The sequence below is a fragment of the Tursiops truncatus genome, chromosome 19 (assembly GCF_011762595.2).
Source record: "Tursiops truncatus isolate mTurTru1 chromosome 19, mTurTru1.mat.Y, whole genome shotgun sequence".
NCBI classification, from domain to species: domain Eukaryota; kingdom Metazoa; phylum Chordata; class Mammalia; order Artiodactyla; family Delphinidae; genus Tursiops; species Tursiops truncatus.
The window spans coordinates 12,992,095-13,010,714 of NC_047052.1; the positions used below are offsets into that span (position 1 = coordinate 12,992,095).

Consider the following 18,620-nt stretch of genomic DNA (forward strand, 5'->3'; position numbering starts at 1 on the left):
ATTTTTCATTTCTTTTTTTTTTTTTTCTCATATAGTGTATGCATTTTATTAGAGAGCATTCGCAATTCCTTCCACCCATCCCTTGTGACATTGCTATTATTCATTTTTTATGCATATGCTATGATCACCCAGTACATTGTTATTAGGCAGTTATCAGATCAATTGAGAATAAGAAAAATAAATCATTTTTTTCACTTTTTTTCCTTCTCTAATGCTCTTCCTTGCTTTATGTAGATCCAAGGTTTTGACCTATATATTTTCCCTTCTGCCCAAAGAACTTTTTAACATTTTTTTTACAAGGTGCATGTATGGGCAATGAATTCCCTGTTTTTATTTGTGTGAGAAAGTCTATCTTCTCTTCATTTTTTTTTTTTCCTTTTTTTTGCCATACGCGGGCCTCTCACTGTTGTGGCCCCTCCTGTTGCGGAGCACAGGCTCCGGACGCGCAGGCTTAGCGGCCATGGCTCACAGGTCTAGCCTCTCTGTGGCATGTGGGATCTTCCTGGACCGGGGCACGAACCCGTGTCCCCTGCATCGGCAGGTGGACTCTCAACCACTGCGCCACCAGGGAAGCCCCTCTTCTCTTCATTTTTGAACAATTTTGCTGGATATAGAATTCTAGGTTGCTGGATATAGAATTCTGGGTTGCTGGATTTTTTTTTTCTTTCAATACTTTAAATATTTCACTTCACACAGTTTTCTGCATAGTTTCTGATGAGAGGTCCACTGTAGTTCTTGCATCTGTATATGAGTTTCATAGAGCTGCCAAATTACCACATACTGGGTGCCTTAAAACAAATTTATTATTTCACAGTTCTGGAGGCCTGAAGTCTGAAATCAAGGTGTTGGCAAGACTGCTTTCTTTCCTAAGGCTCTAGGGCGGAATGCTTCCTTGCTTTTTCCATCTTCTGGTGGTTCCAGTCCTTGACTTGGGGATGCATGATTCCAGTCTCTGCCTCCATCTTCTCATGACCTTCTCCTCCATGTCTCTCCTTTGTGTATTATGTATATTTTCTTATTCTTATAAACTTATAAAGACATTTACATTAGATTTAGGGCCCATCCAGATAACTCAGGATGATCTCATTTTGAGATTCCTCGCTTAATTACTTTTGCAAAGAATTTTTGTCTCAAATATTCACATTCACAACTGCGGGTTTAGGACTTATACATATCTTTTGGGGAACCAAAATTCAAGCTACTAAAATCTCTTTCTCTATAGATGAGGTGGTTTTCCCCTCATATTGTCATTTATTTAGGTTTTCTTATTGGTTTATATCTGCAATGATTTTTAGTTTCTGGTGTACAGTTTTTCTACATCTTTTGTCAGATTTATCCCTATGTACTTTATATTTTCTGATGCTATTTTATCTTGTAGTTGATTTCTAATCTCACAGTGTTGTGGTCGGAAAAGATGCTTGATATGATTTCAATTTTTTTTAATTTACTGAGGCTTGCCCAGCATGTGGTGTATCCTGAAGAATGTTCCATGTGCACTTGAAAAGAATGTGCATTCTGCTCCTTTTGGATGGAATGCTCTGTAAATAAAAGTTAAGTCCATCTGGTCTAATGTGTCACTTAAGGCCTATGTTTCCTTATTGATTTTCTGTCTGTCCATTGACGTTAAGTGCAGTGTTAAAGTCCCCCACTATTATTGTGTTACTGATGATTTGTTCTCTTAAGGCTGTTAGCATTTGCCTTATAGATTGAGGTACTCCTATGTTGGGTGCATATATATTTACAATTGTTATATCTTATTGTAGTGACCCCTTGATCATCACGTAGTGTCCTTCTTTGTCTCTTGTAGTAGTCTTTTTAAAGTCTGTATTGTCTCATATGAGTATTGCTACTCCAGCTTTCTTTTGATTTCCATTTGCATGGAGTACCTTTTTCCATACCCTCACTTTCAGTCTGTATGTGTCCCTAGATCTGAAGTGGGTCTCTTCTACACAGCATATATATGGGTCTTGTTTTTGTAGCCATTCAGCCAGTCTATGTCTTTTGGTTGGAGCATTTAATCCATTTACATTTAAGGTAATGACCTATATGTATGTTCTTATTGCCATTTTGTTAATTGTTTTGGATTAGTTTTTGTAGGTCTTTTTGCTTCCCTTCCTCTTTTGTTCTCGTGATTTGATGACTGTCTTTAGTGTTGTGTTTGGATTCCTTTTTCTTCTTTGTGTGTATATCTACTGTAGATTTTTGGTTTGTGGTTACCATGAGGTTTTGATATAGCAGTCTATATATATACACAAGATTGTTTTAAGTTGCTCTTGTCTTAATTTCCAATGCATTTCCAATATCCTGCATATGTACTCTTCTCTTCTCACGACTGCTGGTTTTGATACCATATTTGTGGATGATTTCCTACCTTTACTGTATGTTTGCCTTTCCTGGTGAGCTATCCCATTCATATTTTCCTTGTTTCTAGTTGTGACCTTTTCTTTTCTGTCTAGAGAAGTTCCTTTAGCATTTGTTGTAAAACTGGTTTGGTGGTGAATTCTCTTAGCTTTTGCTTATCCAGAAAGCTTTTGATTTCTCCATCAAATCTGAACGAGAGCCTTGTTGGATAGAGTATTCTTGGTTGTATGTTTTTCCTTTTCATCACTTTAAATATATCATGCCAGTCTCTTCTGGCCTGCAGTTTCTGCTGAAAAATCAGCTGATAACCTTATGGGAGTTCCCTTGTATGTTATTTGTTGCTTTTCCCTTCTTGCTTTTAATATTTCCTGCTTGTCTTTAATTTTTGTCAGTTTGATTAATATGTGTCTCAGTGTGTTCCTCCTTGGGTTTATCCTGCCTGGAATTCTCTGCATTTCTTGGACTTGGGTGTTAAGGAAGTTTTCAGCTATCATCTCTTCAAATATTTTCTCAGGCCCTTTCTCTCTTCTCCTTCTGGGACCCCTATAATGCAAATGTTGTTACATTTCACGTTGTCCCAGAGGTCTCTTAAACTGTCCTCACTTTTCATTCTTTTTTATTTTTTTAACTCTGTTCTGCAGCAGTGATTTCCACCATTCTGTCTTCCAGCTCACTTATCCATTCTTCTGCCTCATTTATTCTGCTATTGATTCCTTCTGGTGTATTTTCATTCCAGTTATTATATTGTTTGTCTCTGCTTGTTTCTTCTTTATATCTTCTAGCTCTTTGTTAAACATTTCTTGTATCTTCTCAGTCTGTAACTCCATTGTTTTTCCGAGATCTTGGATCATCTTTACTATCATTACTCTGAATGTTCTTTTCAGGTAGATTGCCTAGCTCCACGTTACTTAGTTGTTCTTCTGGGGTCTTAGCTTTTTTCCTTCGTCTGGAACATATTCCTCTGCCATCTCATTTTGTCAGACTTTCTGTGTTTGTGGTCCCACTGGCTTCAGGATTGTAGTTCCTCTTGCTTCTGGCTTCTGCCTCCTGGTGGGTGAGGCTGGGCTAAGAGGCTTGTGCACGTTTCCTGGTGAGCAGGGCCGTGTCAGTGGGGTGTGTTTAGAGGCGGCTGTGGGCTCAGGAAGACTTTAAGCAGCCTGTCTGTTGATGGGTGGGGCTGTGTTCCTGCCCCATTGGTTGTTTGGCCTGAGGCGTCCCAGCACCGGAGCCTAAGGGCTGTTGGGTGGGGGTCATGTCTTGGTGTCAAAATGGTGGCCTCCGGGATAGCTCACGCCAATGAGTACTCCTCAGTACCTCTGCCACCAATGTCCTTGTCCCTGCAGTGAGCCACAGCTACCCCCTGCCGCTCTAGGAGACCCTCCAAGTCCAGCAATGAAGTCACTGCTTTTCCCCCTGGGTCCTAGTATACACAAGACCTTGTGTGAGCCCTCCAAGAGTGGAGTTTCTGTTTCCCCCAGTCCCGTGGCATTCCTGCGATCAAGCCCTGCTGGCCTTCAAAGCCAAATGTTCTGCGTGCTCCTCCTCCTGATGCCAGACCCCCAGTCTGGGGAGCCTGAAGTGGGGCTCAGAACTCTTACTCCTATGGGAGAACCTCTGCGATATACTTATTTTCCAGTTTGTGGGTTGCCCACCCAGTGGGTATAGGATTTGATTATATCATTAATGTGCCCCTCCTACCATCTCACTGTGGCCTGTCTTTGGAAGTAGAATATCTTTTTTGGTAGGTTCCAGTCTTTTTTGATGGTTGTTCAGCAGTTAGTTGTGATTTTGGTGTTTTTGCGAGTGGAGGTGAGCTCAGGTCCTACTACTCCACGGTCTTGTCCCCTTCACTTATTTTTCATTTGTAACATCTCTAATTGGTTCTTCTCATAACTACCTGTTCTTGACTCTTATTTACTGTTTTCTTCTCTGTTGTTCTGAAGATATTCAATATACGTTTGATTGCTCTGTTGCCTTTCCCCCTCAGTTCTGAGGCCTTGATTTATTTTGTTTATCATCTTTCTTACGGTATTAGTGTCCCTTAACTGCAGTTGACCCTTGAACAGCATGGGGTTAGGAGTGCTGCACGTCCACATAGTTAAAAACCTGTGTATAGTGTCAGCCCTCCATATATGTTGGGCCCTCCCTATCTAAGTTCCACATCCACAGATTCAACCAGTCACAGATCATGTAGTCCTGTAGTGTTTACTATTGAAAAAAATTCTCATATAAGTGGACCTGTGTAGTTCAAACCCTTGTCATTGAAGGGTCAACTGTATTTGGTGATTCTTGGTTGTGCCTTGAGGATTTCATAGAAGTCTCATGACTACATGCTACAGCCCTAGCTACTGCAGCTTCCCATCTGCTTTCTTTCTTTATCTTTTTTTTTATAGTAGCTAAAAGTTTGTTGTAGGGAAGGGGAGGTTTTAGGATACACCTAATTCAGTCTCTTAAAATCTATCCCATGGCATTTTATTCTTTTATGTTAAGTCACTCATCTTTTTTATTGTAGTTGTTTATTTATATAACTGCCCTGTGAGACTGTATAGTCTTCAAAGGTAAGGATTGAGTCTCATTCGTAGCTGGCATCTAATGCTCTGTTCTCATGTGGTAAATGGTGAGTTGAACTGAACTTCCTGGCTTGTGCTTGCTGTCGAGTCAGGGTTATTGCTCCAGGGAAAGGCAGAGAGCCTGATGTATGCTCCAGAAGGGATCTTGACAAGGAATAGCCCTGGAAGGAAGAAGAAACCAGGAATCTTGAGAGGGTTTCCTTCCCCTTAGACTCCAGTACAACCTGCTCTTTATCCATAATGTTTATACATTTGGTTTGCTATTAGCCCTGGGGTTGTAAATCTATTATAATTCTCCTTTGTGAGGAAATCCTGATTCCTATTACCTAGGAATTAGAAATGAAAGGTACCTGTATAGAAAAGTGAGGAATGTACTAAGAACTTAATGCTTCAGCCAGAAAACATGGATTATCAATACCTGATCCACCTCTTAACTTGCCCGTAACTGTTATGCCCTAGATTATTGAATGTCTGAAAGAAAACAAGAAGCAGCTGAGCACCCGTTGCCACCAGAAAGTCTTTAAGCTGCAGGAGACAGAGATGATGGACCCAGAACTAGACTATACACTCATGAGAGTCTGCAAGCAGATGATAAAGGTAAGGGACCCAAAACCAAGGGTTGAGCACAGGGTAAGTCAACATAACAAAAACACAAACTTCTTTAAATTTCAGAGAAAATTCATATAATCTCTCAATGTCAACCTGTTTTATACAGCTACGGCTGTGGTTCTCGAAGTCTGGTCCCTATACCTGCAGCGTCAGCACCACCTGGGAACTTACAAAGTCTCAGGCCCCACCCCGATCTCTGAGTCAAGCTCTGGGAGTGGCGCCCTCTGTTTTCACAAGCCCCCGGGGGTTCCAATGAAGCTCAAGTTTCAGAATCACTAAGCTAAGATAGCTAACCTCACTTTGACCTGAGGAAGAAGTAAATAGATGTCCATTAAATATGTGATTGGTTTTCAGCGCGGTTGGTGGTAGGTATACTGAGGAGGCCACCATCAAATGTCCTGATCATCCATCTGTCACCATCAAAGGCTTTTTTTGTTCTACAGGTTGTTTTGCTTCATTTACTTCTTCAATAAATGCCCCCTGCAGCAGGGCTGACTGGAGAACCTGGATGTCAGTTCCTTTATTTGTCCACACGTACAAAGAGATTAAACTTACACCTTACTAAATAAGGTGCTAACCCCTTACTTCAGCTTCCCTTTAAAATAAAATGATACTCCTCACCCTATCAATAAACTCCAAAGAGAACTGTGAAAGTTAGAAGTCTCTTTAGCTGGGTCTGGAAGAGTTGAGTCCTCTGTAAAAGTGGAAATGTCAGGCTCTGATTTGAAGGAGGTTTGTAAGATTTTGATGACTTCTATAAAAATCAGTCAGCAGGGGCTTCCCTGGTGGCGCAGTGGTTGAGAGTCCGCCTGCCAATGCAGGGGACACGGGTTCGTGCCCCGGTCTGGGAGGATCCCACATGCTGCGGAGCGGCTGGGCCCGTGAGCCATGGCCGCTGAGCCTGCGCATCCGAAGCCTGTGCTACACAACGGGAGAGGCCACAGCAGTGAGAGGCCCGCATACCGCAAAAAAAAAAAAAAAAAAAAAAAATCAGTCAGCACTCCATGTCCCCATATTAAGATAACAGTGGACTATAATTAATAGACTGTGGATTAGCAGATATAGATAGAGTTTATCACTAGTCCAAAATGAATCTCTGACTTCAAGGACACTAACAAGTGTACGGGGGCTGGCTCCGCAGGATTTGGTAGGATTATAGCCCCTCTGGTTAAAGGGGTGAACCAGATAGGTCCTTCCCCCACATCCCTGTTCACACTGGTTGCTGGGTAATTCCTAAATTTCCCATTGGGATTGGGTAGATGTGGCTTGAGGGCTAGGTGGTCACCTGGTACAATGTTACGTTCATGCAAAAACAGTATGTAAGCTTATGAGAGGCCGTGTGATGCAGCATAGCCATGTAAGTAGGGAACGCATCCTATCCAAAATAGGAAGCAGGTAGTAGAAAGAAATGTGAGAAATATAGTAGAGAATAGATAAAGGGGAACTTGAGGCTGGGTGATTATTCAGGCTTACCATTTCTCGTCCCAAGTGATGCCTTTAGGTTCTGTCATAAGCTCCCCAAAAGATGTAAGAGTGATAAATATGGTGTTAATTGCCATATTTGGGTAACTACTTCTATAAAACTTTGTTTCTTTGCAGAGATTCTGTCCAGAAGCGGATTCCAAAACGATGTTGCAATGCTTGAAGCAAAATAAGAACAGTGAATTGATGGATCCCAAATGCAAACAGATGATAACCAAGCGCCAGATCACCCAGAACACTGGTAACATTTTGGCGTGGCTTTCCTGGTCCTGCTGGGTATGGCTTGAAAGGAATTGAGTGGGCATATACTTGCCTAATTAAACTAAAGGTGCTTTGTTGCTCCTGAGTGTTAAGGGAAGAGTCTGCATGTGATGAGCAAAGTGACTTACTTCTTCCTTGAAGAGCATCTAGAAGAACAGAATGAAAGTCATGGGAAAGAGGAGGCTGAAAACATAGGAAACTTGCCTTTGAAGGGTGTACAAAACGAATTAGGGCTAAAGTTCATTGAAAAGTCTAGAAATTTAGTAGAACTTCACGCATGTGGCCGAGAATATATGGGTAATCTGTTTTAGAACAGAGAAATTTAAGCTCTGAGTTGCAAGACCTTGTAACTTAGTGGTCAAGTTGAGTTGAATATTCTGTTCTCAGAATTTTCAAAAATATGTATCATGGGGAAGGTTGCTGATGTCTGCTAGATTTTTGTGAGGACTGCTTAGAATGTTGGCCTCAATAGATCCTGCAGAGATGCTGCGGAGTACATTTCCTGGGGGTTTCCACGTCTGCTCTTCCACCACAGTATATTGCTGATTTAAAACAGCGTGTTGAGGGAGTTCCCTGGTGGCCTAGTTAGGATTCTGGGCTTTCACTGCCATGGCCCGGGTTCAATCCCACAAGCCGCAGGACATGGCCAAAAATAAAATAAAACAGTGTAGTGAGAGCTCAGTAAACATTTACCAGATAAACAAATCAGTGGTGTATTAGTGGTCGTTGACCTAATATGCCCCCTTTGGGTAAGTGGATCTCAAAACATTTGTGAATCCAGGTGGAGTGTTTTATCCTGTGCTTATTCCTTTCTGCTCTAGATTACCGCTTAAACCCTGTGCTGAGGAAAGCCTGTAAAGCTGACATCCCTAAATTCTGTCATGGTATCCTGACTAAGGCCAAGGACGATGCGGAGTTAGAAGGTCAAGTCATCTCTTGCCTCAAGTTGAGATATGCTGACCAGGTAAACTGCCCTGGGCTTTCCACAGAGTGCACTTATGGAACCTCCACTAGTCCTGGCAGTTTTTTCTTTGGAGGTCCGTAGCTTGCTGCTACTTTCCCCAAGACCTTTCTGCACACCTTCCCCAAGCCAGGGCCCAGATAAAAAGCTGACATGTTCTAATAGGCTGGCATACTCTCCCTTGTCACATGTAGCGCCTCTCTTCAGACTGTGAAGACCAGATCCGGATTATTATCCAGGAGTCTGCTCTAGATTACCGACTCGATCCTCAGCTCCAGCTACACTGCTCGGATGAGGTAGGATCTGGGGACAAAACGGGTTGTGAACAGAGCTGGTCAGAGAAGTTTTTACTGGAGAAAAGTTCTTTACTCTGTTTCCCTTCAGCCCTGAATCCAGGGCTCTTCTAGGCTCTCCACTGTCTGAGTTCCTGGTTCTGTGTAACACTGAATTTGGTTTGTCCTTAGTCCTATCACTATTCAGTTTTGATTCCATATTTCTCTATTGAACAGCATTTTTGTTTATTATATCTGTCTACGTCTAGTTTGTCCTTCCCTCTCCTTATTCTGATGTTCAACGCAGAATACTCCCAACACTTGCCAGAAGGATAAAAGTGCTCCTGCAATGCCTCTGCCCAAGTGCCAGTTCTTGGATATTACTTGACTTTCTAGCTAGAAAAGGTCATGTAGTGAACCTTGTTCAACATATGTCCATTTTATGGGAACATGGCTAAAGATATTTCAAAAAAGCTTACAAAGCTGTCCAAAGAAGGTTAAATTTTTAACTGTGCTGCAGGCTATGTGTCAGGACCCCTTTGTGTGTGTGTGTGTGTGTGTGTGTTTCCAAGTTGTGTAGCTGGGTTGACTCTGAACCTCTGTCAATGTCAAGCATTTGCTTTTAGGATTTTACTTGGCTGTATGACCTTCCTCTTGAGGAATCAGAGAGTAGCCTTCTTTGTGACCAGCCCTGGGACAGTCTGACTCAGGTCTTGGGGTTGACAGCATGAAGATACATGTATTGACTGTTTTTCAGTTCTGTGCCAGTCCTTGTGAAGGAGAACAGAGCCTGGCATCCCATATGGGAGGGAGGGGAGTGAAATCCACCAGGAATCCGTTTGATCCGTTTGAGAAGAGCCCCGGGCACATGTGTGGGAGGATCTCCAATCGACATGCTTCAGAGACCAAGGTGTCTCGTGAGAGTAGGGGTTCCCTTGTTTTTTGTGTGTGTCCTGAACAGATTGCCAGTCTATGTGCCGAAGAAGCAGCAGCCCAGGAGCAGACAGGTCAAGTAGAGGAGTGCCTCAAAGTTAACCTGCTCAAAATCAAAACAGAGATGTGTAAAAAGGTAACTCCCATCAGTCACCATTTTCTCTCACTTGCTTTTCTCTGCTCTTCTTCCTCTTAAAGCTATAGTCTGTACATCTTAGTGATCAAATCTAAACCTTCCTTCCCAGAATTCTATCTTGTTCCCTCTTACCAAACTAATTTGCCTTTTGACCATTAATTGTCTGTAACTTAAATAGTCTTTCACATGTACTAATTACTTGTGAATATGTCTCATCCCCATGACTAGACCATTGTTTAAGGTCATTGTTTAAGTGCTATGCCAAAGTAAAATGTCAATTCCAATATATCAGTAAGCGTACTGCATTTGTAAAAGTCAATGAAACTACAAATTCAGTTCATTTCAGAAACATCACATAAAAACAAATTTATCAAAATATGATAGCTGGACTTCTCTGGTGACGCAGTGGTTAAGAATCCTCCTGCCAGTGCAGGGGACACAGGTTCGAGCCCTGGTCCGGGAAGATCCCACATGCTGTGGAGCAACTAAGCCTGTGTGCCACAACTACTGAGCCTGCCCTCTAGAGCCCACAAGCCACAACTGCTGAGCCTGTGTGCCACAACTACTGAAGCCCACGCGCCTAGAGCCCATGCTCTGCAACGAGAGAAGCCACCACAATGAGAAGCCCACACACCGCAACAAAGAGTAGCCCCCACTCACCACAACTAGAGAAAGCCTACGTGCAGCAACGAAGACCCAACGCAGCCAAAAATAAATTAATTAATTTTAAAAAAAAAAGATAGCTAAGAATGCATTATCTTACAAAATTGAAAGTGAAATAATGTATTTGATCTTTTTTAAAAAACTTAATCTCTTTTTGGAAAAGTGTTTCAATGATATTACTGAGTCACTGTGAATATTGTGTGCAGATATTTTCATCTGCTAAAAATGTTTCTAATTCCACATGGTCTGAGGAGTGGCAGAAGTTGGCTAAAGGCTAAATCCAGATATTTTCCTTTGAATACTTTTTCATCAAATTATCCCATTTAACTTCAAGGAGGACTTTTTGAACAACATTTCAGGGTTTTTTTTTTTTTGTTTTTGTTTGTTTGTTTTATTGTTTTACAGTCTGTGAAGCACAAAGTAATTTTTACTTAAGAAAGCAATTTTTGACTGTCTTTACCTGCTATAATTTCATCATGTATAAATGGAGAGTCTGCAGAGTTGATTTCAGTTCTATCATGTTTATATTCCTGTTGTTCAGAACATCTTTAAACTCAAATAAGAATTATTCTTGCAGTAGAAGTTATGCTCTGTCAGTTCTTTCTTTCCTTTTGAGGATAATGGAAGTAAAGTGAAACATTTTGCAAATGCACCTTTCTGTTTGGGAATTTTAGTATAGCTTATTACTCTGATTTTCAATTTTCACATTTTCAGACATATAAAGTAACAAAATAACTGCATTAAATCAATATAAACACTAACACTTAGTATTTAATAATATAGCATACCAGAGTGCCCAAAACCCAATTCTGATCTTAAACTTGCCTCGCTTTGCTTATTAGCAAACAACTCTGCATACGCTAGGTCCCCAAATTGTATTTATTGAATTAAATTGGATGCTAGCCGTCTGCGTTCTTTGCATCATCACCACATTGCCACCTATCTCAGAGTAGCCTCTGTTGGCTTAATCGTCCCTCCTTGACTTTTTTGTTTGTATGTAAAGTATTTACAGACAACGGATCTGATGTATTTCCTCTATAAAAGCTCTGTCTATGATCTTCCCTTCTTAGGAAGTGTTAAACATGCTGAAGGAAAGCAAAGCAGACATCTTTGTGGACCCAGTTCTTCATACAGCTTGTGCCCTGGACATTAAACACCACTGTGCAGCCATCACCCCTGGCCGAGGGCGTCGTAAGTCACGGTGTTCACTCTGACCCTGTCTGAACTATCTTGGGAGGAGCAAAGACTCCCTCTGAGACATCAGTTCCAGCTACTCTGTTCTGTAGCTGCAGCTCAACCATAGACAGCATCCACTGGGGGCCTGGTTGATGCCTTTGTGGCAAAGTGAGTTTAGGAGTAATCCTGCTGCAGGTTTGAACTGATAGAGCCATGACCCGAGGTAAAGATTTGATGACAAGAGGAAGTTGAGTTATTTATCAGGGAGGCAAAAGTTAAGCTATCCTCATGGCCCTCTTCCCTGCCTGTCCAACCTTGAACAGCTTCATCAGCTTCCCCAGTGGCCACAGTGGGCTCAGCAGACAGGTTCTGTGTGAGGTGGAACCTGGGCAGGTATATGGTTGTTTCTGAGCCATGTGTGTCCAATGAATAAAATGAGAGAGGTTTTAAGAGAGACTCTGGACAGCCAACCTTAAATATTCTTCTCCATGGTAGCTCTTGGGTTAAGTGTCCTTGAAGGGATTTAACTTTGTATAGCCTCCAGATCTGAATTCTCTGGTGGTTAGGTACCCTTCTCCCCATCCTTACCGAAATTTCTGTTCTGTACAGCTTCAGACGCTTCTTATCCCTTTCCGTTGCACAGAAATGTCCTGCCTTATGGAGGCCCTGGAGGATAAGCGGGTGAGGTTACAACCTGAGTGCAAAAAACGCCTCAATGACCGGATTGAAATGTGGAGTTACGCAGCAAAGGTAATGACCACGAGAATCACCTGATGTGGCGTCTCCTCTGTCAGTTTCCCAGGTCTCTTGGAGATACTTCACTGGCCTCCTTGTCCTTGTTGTGAGACTGGCAGTAGGTTTATTTGAAAAAATCTCTCAGTGCACCATAAGACGCCTGGGCTCTGTGAGCCTGGAGCCATCATCTCCAGGTAGCACAGCAGAGACATTAATTAGTCCCTTCTTTCGTCATTGGTTTCCGCCTTTGAGCCGCCAAGCGTTGCTTCAGTGACTCCACTGCTAGTTTTCTGTTGGCAGATGTTGGTGCTTAAATCAGATTAATCTGGAGCCTCCTTGCTCTGTTCCGAGTACATGGATGAGCACAGAAGCAGCCCAGACCTCTCTGGGCTGGACCCTTTTCAGCACCCAGGCTAAGTTGAGACTCAACGGAACAGGTCCGTGTGCACCTGGGGAGCCTTTTGGTCCTGATTCTGCTATAGTAGCCTACCACAGAGGTCCACTGGAGAAAGCACTGAGGAAAACTGAGGAGGAAAACTGGTTAGACTCTGAGTGTCCACGATTGGGGGAGTGATTAAGTATATTCAGTCAGCATAAGTCATGTTTGCAAGTTGTTTTTGGTGGGGGGCGGATGCTGATGATATGATGGTGAGTGAAAACAAGTCACGACAGAGAATTAGCACCCGACAGAATCTCAGCTTTTCTCTTTGTTTTTAAAAAGACAGCAACGTGAAGAAAATAAATCAAAATATGTAAGAACCTGTGACCTTGTGCAAGTCACTTGACCACTTCCCACCCCTCGGGCCTCCGGGCCTTCATCTGTAGCGTGGGAGTAGTAAAATGTATGTCCCAGGACTAATGTGAGGACTAAACGATTGAAACATGCTGAGCCCTTTGCCAGCACACCATCAGGTCCTCTGTGAGAGCTGTTACTACGTGGGCGGCAGTGATCACTGTGATGAATTGTATGATCGGGAAAAACAGTTGTAGCTCGGTGTTTGATTTTCTTGCCCGTTGCCCTCCTCTCTCCCCAAAAGAAATGACCTAAGTTACAGTAGCAGTCCAGGGGGGCAAGTTAGAGCAAGCATTGTCCCAGCCCACTTCTCTCCGAGGATGATGCCCCTGTGTGTTTTCCAGGTGGCCCCCGCGGATGGCTTCTCTGACCTCGCCATGCAAGTGATGACATCCCCTTCAAAGAACTACATTCTCTCTGTGATCAGTGGGAGCATCTGCATACTGTTCCTGATTGGCCTGATGTGTGGACGTATCACCAAACGAGTGACACGAGAGCTCAAGGACAGGTAGAGCCACCTTGAGCACCAGAGGAACTACCTGTCCAGTGCCCAGTTTGTACAGCCCTCCTGTATAGCGTACCCACCCACCTCGTCCTTCTGCGAGGTGACACCAACACCCATGTTAGAGCAGCAGCAGGTATCCACCGCATTGTCCCGTCTCAGACTTCACCCGTGTCCATGGTATCCTCCTCCTCGACCATTTGTGCAGCAGCTGGCCGCTTTGGGTATTGCCTTTGTTGGCAAACTCGGGTTTACCTGCCCATAGACAAGTCTCTCATACCGATGGAACTACCAGTACTTCCAGAACCAACTCACCTGACCTGCAACTCAAACGATTTTTTTTTTTAAAAACACCAAAAAAAAAAAAAAAGAAATTTTTAAAGAAAAAAATGTATATAGTAACACATCTCCTCCAGGCTTGATTTGAGCAATGGGGTTATTTCTTCTGTGTGACAGTGTGAAATGAAGGCAGGACTTTAGAGGGGAAACACACCACCCAACATGCTGTAACTGGGATGTCTTGCTTACTTCTCAACAGCACCTTTGGCCCATGTCAGGGCCATGGACTTCACCGAGTAGTGGGAAACGACTAACCAGCCCACTTTGGGTCTTGTTTTCTTCTGCTGAAACAGTGATGCCTTCCAGTTCCTACCCTAGTAGAGCCACTGCTGGTCAGGACCCCACAGCCGTGGGCATTTGTGTGATCTCCTCACCTCAGTGGAGTAGAGCATGAGCTTCCCTAGGCCGAGGGCAGGTGGGTTGGAGAGGGGATCAGAAGTGTGTGCAGCTGATCTGTCCACTGATCTGCATGGAGAGGCTGGACCCTGAGGCCCAAGGCAGAGTGCCCCAGTGACCTTCCTCCTCCAGGGCACTGCAGGACTCAAGCCGCGTTCGGATTGATCCTGCTGGGGTGGCAGTTCCTCCAGAAGCCCTCCGCTTCACCGGGAGGCCGTGACTCTGGGGGCCGGAGCTCAGGGCAGGAAGGAGGAGCGGGGTATTGATTGACTTTGCTTTACTTCCCAGGTGAGACAATGGCTTATAAAGACTTAGCCTGGTCTCAGGGTGTGACTGGCAGTCCAACCTGACCTTTCTGCAGGTTCAAGACCACCTTCCCAGACAAGCTCCTTTAGACCTCTACATGGAGAGGGTGTGGAAAATTACTACATTAAAAGATGGAGGCGTTTCTCCGTTTTTTCTTTCTGTCCGTTTGCTGCATATACCCACTACAGTAGGCATTGGCTAAATGTACTTTGATGATTCATCAGTCTTTCCTGAATCTGAGCTTTATGGAAGCAATATTCCTGACCATCCCTCGTCCCTCCAGTGTAGAGATGACAGGCTTGGAGTATAAAAAGGGAGGAGTGCAGGCATCACAGTTCAACCTGGTGCACCTGGACTTGAGTTTGGGGCATGGAATCCAGTGGCTGCACAAGAGGGCGGCGTGTACAGTAGAAGATATATTTATATAATATATATTTTATTAACCTGTTAGACTCCACAAAGTATTATAAATCACGTGCCTAAAACTGTCCACGTAGACCATGCTCCATCCCTTGCCCTGTGCCTCTTTGCCGCTGTGCACACGTGCTGAGGGACCTCCCCACATCTGTCTTCCCTGGAATGTGTTCAGTACAAAGTGGGTCAGTTTGTGGCTTGGTTGATCCAAATGACTCCTTGTCTAACCTGACTGACATATATTTGAATACTGTGGTTTTCTTCTTTTTCTTTCTTTTTCCTTTTTACTACCCTTCCTGGAGGCAGTGGGTTCCAGAAGCTGCATATGCCCCCTGCCTAGGGTACTCCAAGTCATGAAGGGGAGCTTCCAAGCTGCTTGGTCCCCCAAGTCCTGCTCTTAGGGTCTTCCTGATTCTTAGCAACTGTCCTGGGGTTCTTCAGCCTCATAAAACTTGAAACTCTTGGAGTCCGAGCAGCGCCCCCTCCTACCACCACTTTTGGACTGAACTGAGCTGATCTAGATAGTCCACCTCCAGGGGCTCCCCCCTGGGTGGTGGGGTCTGGGATCGAGGACCGGGGATATATCTGTACACAGGCCCCCACTGACATGTCTGATGTGGTTTACAGGATAGAATGACTGTTCCCTGTTTGATGAGAGTGGGAGTACCATTCTCCATCTCTGCAGTCTCCCTCCCAGTGTATGTAAAACATCTCCGTGGTTTAATGTGTCTAGATACTTTCGTTCTTTCTGAACTGAGAGATGATCTCAATTGTCTGCAGCAGATCTGGAAGTTTGAAAAGGAGTTTGATTCTTGAAACATTTGTCATCTTTAGAAATGATCCAGATAGATAGAAGGGATAACTCGGCCGGTATCTTTGATTGCTCGTTGTCAGAAAACATTTCACCATCCGACTTGGAGTAGTTTCAGTGACTGGTTTTTAGAATAGTTTCATATGACTGAGCAGTTTCCTGCATCCAAGGGGCCCAGCACCATCTGAAACTACGGCCCAACTATATCCATTTCTGTACCTCATTGGTGTAACAAAACAGGTTCTGGGACACCTCTGGTTACTGGGCTCATAGGTCACTCTTGGGTAAATCAGCTAGTCAAGAATTAGTCAGGAAGAAACCATGGCCCTAGTGGAGCTGATGACAGACCTGTGTCCTTTTTCTCTTCTGATGTCTAGCCCATGAACAATAACATAAGCAGCAGGTAGGGTTTTTGGCCAAGGCCAAGGCTCCAAGCACTTGCTGAAGATTCCAGTAGCCAGAGAACTCATCAGGCCTTGTCAGCTCACACCAGTGTGTCAGAGACTCAGACTTGGTGTCTCTACAACACCCCAGAGGTGCCAGGAGGTCAGTCTCTGGGCTGGAGGCCCTGCAGTGCAGGAGGTCAGAAATCTGAGCAGAACGTCAAGAGCAAGGCTGTCTTCTCCCTGCATTGGAGTTTCTCACACAGAAGGGTGGCTGTGGGAGTGAGACCTTGACCCTGGTGCATCCCTGGCCTTCCTCTGCTATTGCTGCTGTCCCAAGAGAAGTCTGCTAGCAAGATGCTCTGAGGTGGGAGCCATCGCTCGGGCTTGCGTTCACTCCAGCAGGAAAGCCCTCCTTCTTAGCGTTCCCTAAAATTCTGGTACCACTACCAGGCCCAGTGCTGTGGATCCCATCAGCTTGTTCTGAGCCAGTGCACCCTTAGAAGCGAGGGGAATTCTAATACTGAGTGAGCAGGTGTTGACTTGCATTCATTGCAGGCCTTTGACCGTCTCACATCCTGCACGTATTCTTCTTGGGGACGCTGGGAAGGAGGGAGATTCTGCTTTCCTAGGTGTGCCAGGAAATTACCATCAGATTTCATTTCTTCCTGTTTCCTGAGGTCAAGTAACAAGAGAAGCCAGTCGTAAAGAGTCGTAGGCTCGTTTACGTTTTATCAGACAGAGTGCTGACCTCCCGCCACCTTCCCAAAGGAAGATTCACTCTCCTATATCAGCCTCACTTCTGTGCCACCTCCAGGCTTGTGGTACCACTTCTATCCTAAAGAACCCCACTAGTGTGAGTCACCCAGGGAGGGGTAGGTTGCTTTGTGGGACCTCCTTACCTGGTCTCAAGTTCCTCTGAGAAAAGGCCTCCCCATCCCATTTCTTCCCCTCCCCCACCAAAAAGTAAACGTTTTCTGCATATAACTTACTCTAAGCAAGCAGATACGGAGAAGGAACCTGGAGCAGGGACCCTTAGAAGCCAGCCAACACAGCCTGACACATTCAAACTAAATTGGGGCCGTAGAATAAAAAGAAGAATATGGCTTTTTGAATCATGTGCATTTTGGTATGTTTACTTATATTTCTGATTCTTAGGAAATTTGAAAAACCTCAAAGACTCCTTTTATTTATTCTCACCATTTGGACAGCACCTAAGTAATTTTATAAAATGCAGCATTCCAGTGCCCTGAGTTTCCCCGAGGCCTTTAGGGATACTCCACTCCTAAGTCCCCTCTTCCGCACTGGTCTTCAGTTCCCAAAGGGCCTGGGGCCAGAGCTGATGTTCTGGTCTCCGTCTCTCTCTCACGTGTCTTGGTTGGTCATCTCTCCCACTACACTCCTCTTGGTCCTCCTCTCCCCTAGGACCAGGGTCACATGTCAGGGCAGTCAAGTTTGAAGCCGAATCCCCCTTCCTGCCCAGACCCCAGACAAAAGATCAGTCATTAGCAAACCAGGACTGACTCTTCAGAGTGACAGGTTCATCCAGGCCATCTAGTGAGATCACTGTGGAGACCCAGGGAGCACAAAGGTAGGACTGTCTGCTCGGGCTGGTAGTGACAGGATCCTGATGGTGGCTTCCTCTCCTTCTCCCTTCCCAAGAGCTGCCACAACGCACAGGTAGGGGTTTTGGGATACATGCAGTGGAGGAATCTCCTTGGGCAAGGAGAAAATTCAGATAGTGCCTCTATATTCTGTTTTGCCTTCCCCCCCAACATAGAATTGACAACTGGACCCCAGAGCCCAGCAGGCCCTGTACCACACACGCTAGATGGTTTGAACAGGTCCCTGTCAGACTGAGGGGCACTAGAGTGAATGACCGACGGGAGGGGCTGGCAGCCCGAGGCTTCCTGAGCGGCTTCTCCCAACACCATGTTCCCAGGTCAATCGAAGCAGGAAAACAGACTGTACAGCAAATGCTGTGTGAGATCTTAGGCCTTTAACTTTTTTTTTTTAAGAAGGAAAAAAAGAAAAGTAAAACTAACAAGCCTCTTTTGTAAATGGTTTTCCTTTCTATGTATAAAATCCTGGAAGTTTCTTGTTTTTACATGTTCATGCTGTGTAATTTTGAGATGTTACTGAGATTCTGAACATAATGTGCATTTTTTTCTGTACAGATGAAATGGGAGAATTTAATAAAGAGTTTGCAGGTTTTTACTTGTTAAATTTTCTCTGTGGTGACTGGGAGGACTCTCCTCCAACCACATGCTCTGCTGGAAGAAGTCTTCGGAGCTGTGAGTACTGACTGTAAACTTGCCACTGACGCTCAGAAACTTACTGTTAGAATGTCCGTGTTCTTGGCTAATTAGGTCAAACAGAGTAGGACCATAGGCCTTTACAGGAGAGCTGGAAGCCATATCTGGGGTTTTCTGACTCTCAAGCTCATGTGTCCAGACTTGTTCATTCTACTGATGTGTTTAAGCCATGTGATGAGGCTCCTTCCTGGGGGGAACACAT

The 18,620-nt window shown here is 44.3% G+C and overlaps 1 protein-coding gene across 2 annotated transcripts in view; it reads left to right on the plus strand.

The window, feature by feature from the left end:
• Positions 1-18,316, plus strand: part of GLG1 (golgi glycoprotein 1) — a 143,838-nt gene extending 125,522 nt beyond the window's left edge. The window contains exons 19-26 of one of the 2 annotated variants that reach the window (XR_004523460.2): positions 5,391-5,528; positions 7,140-7,263; positions 8,105-8,247; positions 8,439-8,540; positions 9,478-9,585; positions 11,319-11,439; positions 12,034-12,174; positions 13,297-13,435. Coding sequence is in view for 1 of the 2 variants with exons in the window: in XM_033845718.2 (XP_033701609.1) it covers positions 5,391-5,528; positions 7,140-7,263; positions 8,105-8,247; positions 8,439-8,540; positions 9,478-9,585; positions 11,319-11,439; positions 12,068-12,174; positions 13,297-13,464 (1,011 nt within the window). In the remaining variant the exon portion in view is untranslated. Of the gene's footprint in view, positions 1-5,390; positions 5,529-7,139; positions 7,264-8,104; positions 8,248-8,438; positions 8,541-9,477; positions 9,586-11,318; positions 11,440-12,033; positions 12,175-13,296 lie in introns of both variants that reach the window. The other variant, XM_033845718.2, reaches the window with a different exon arrangement.
• Positions 18,317-18,620: the final 304 nt, after the last annotated feature.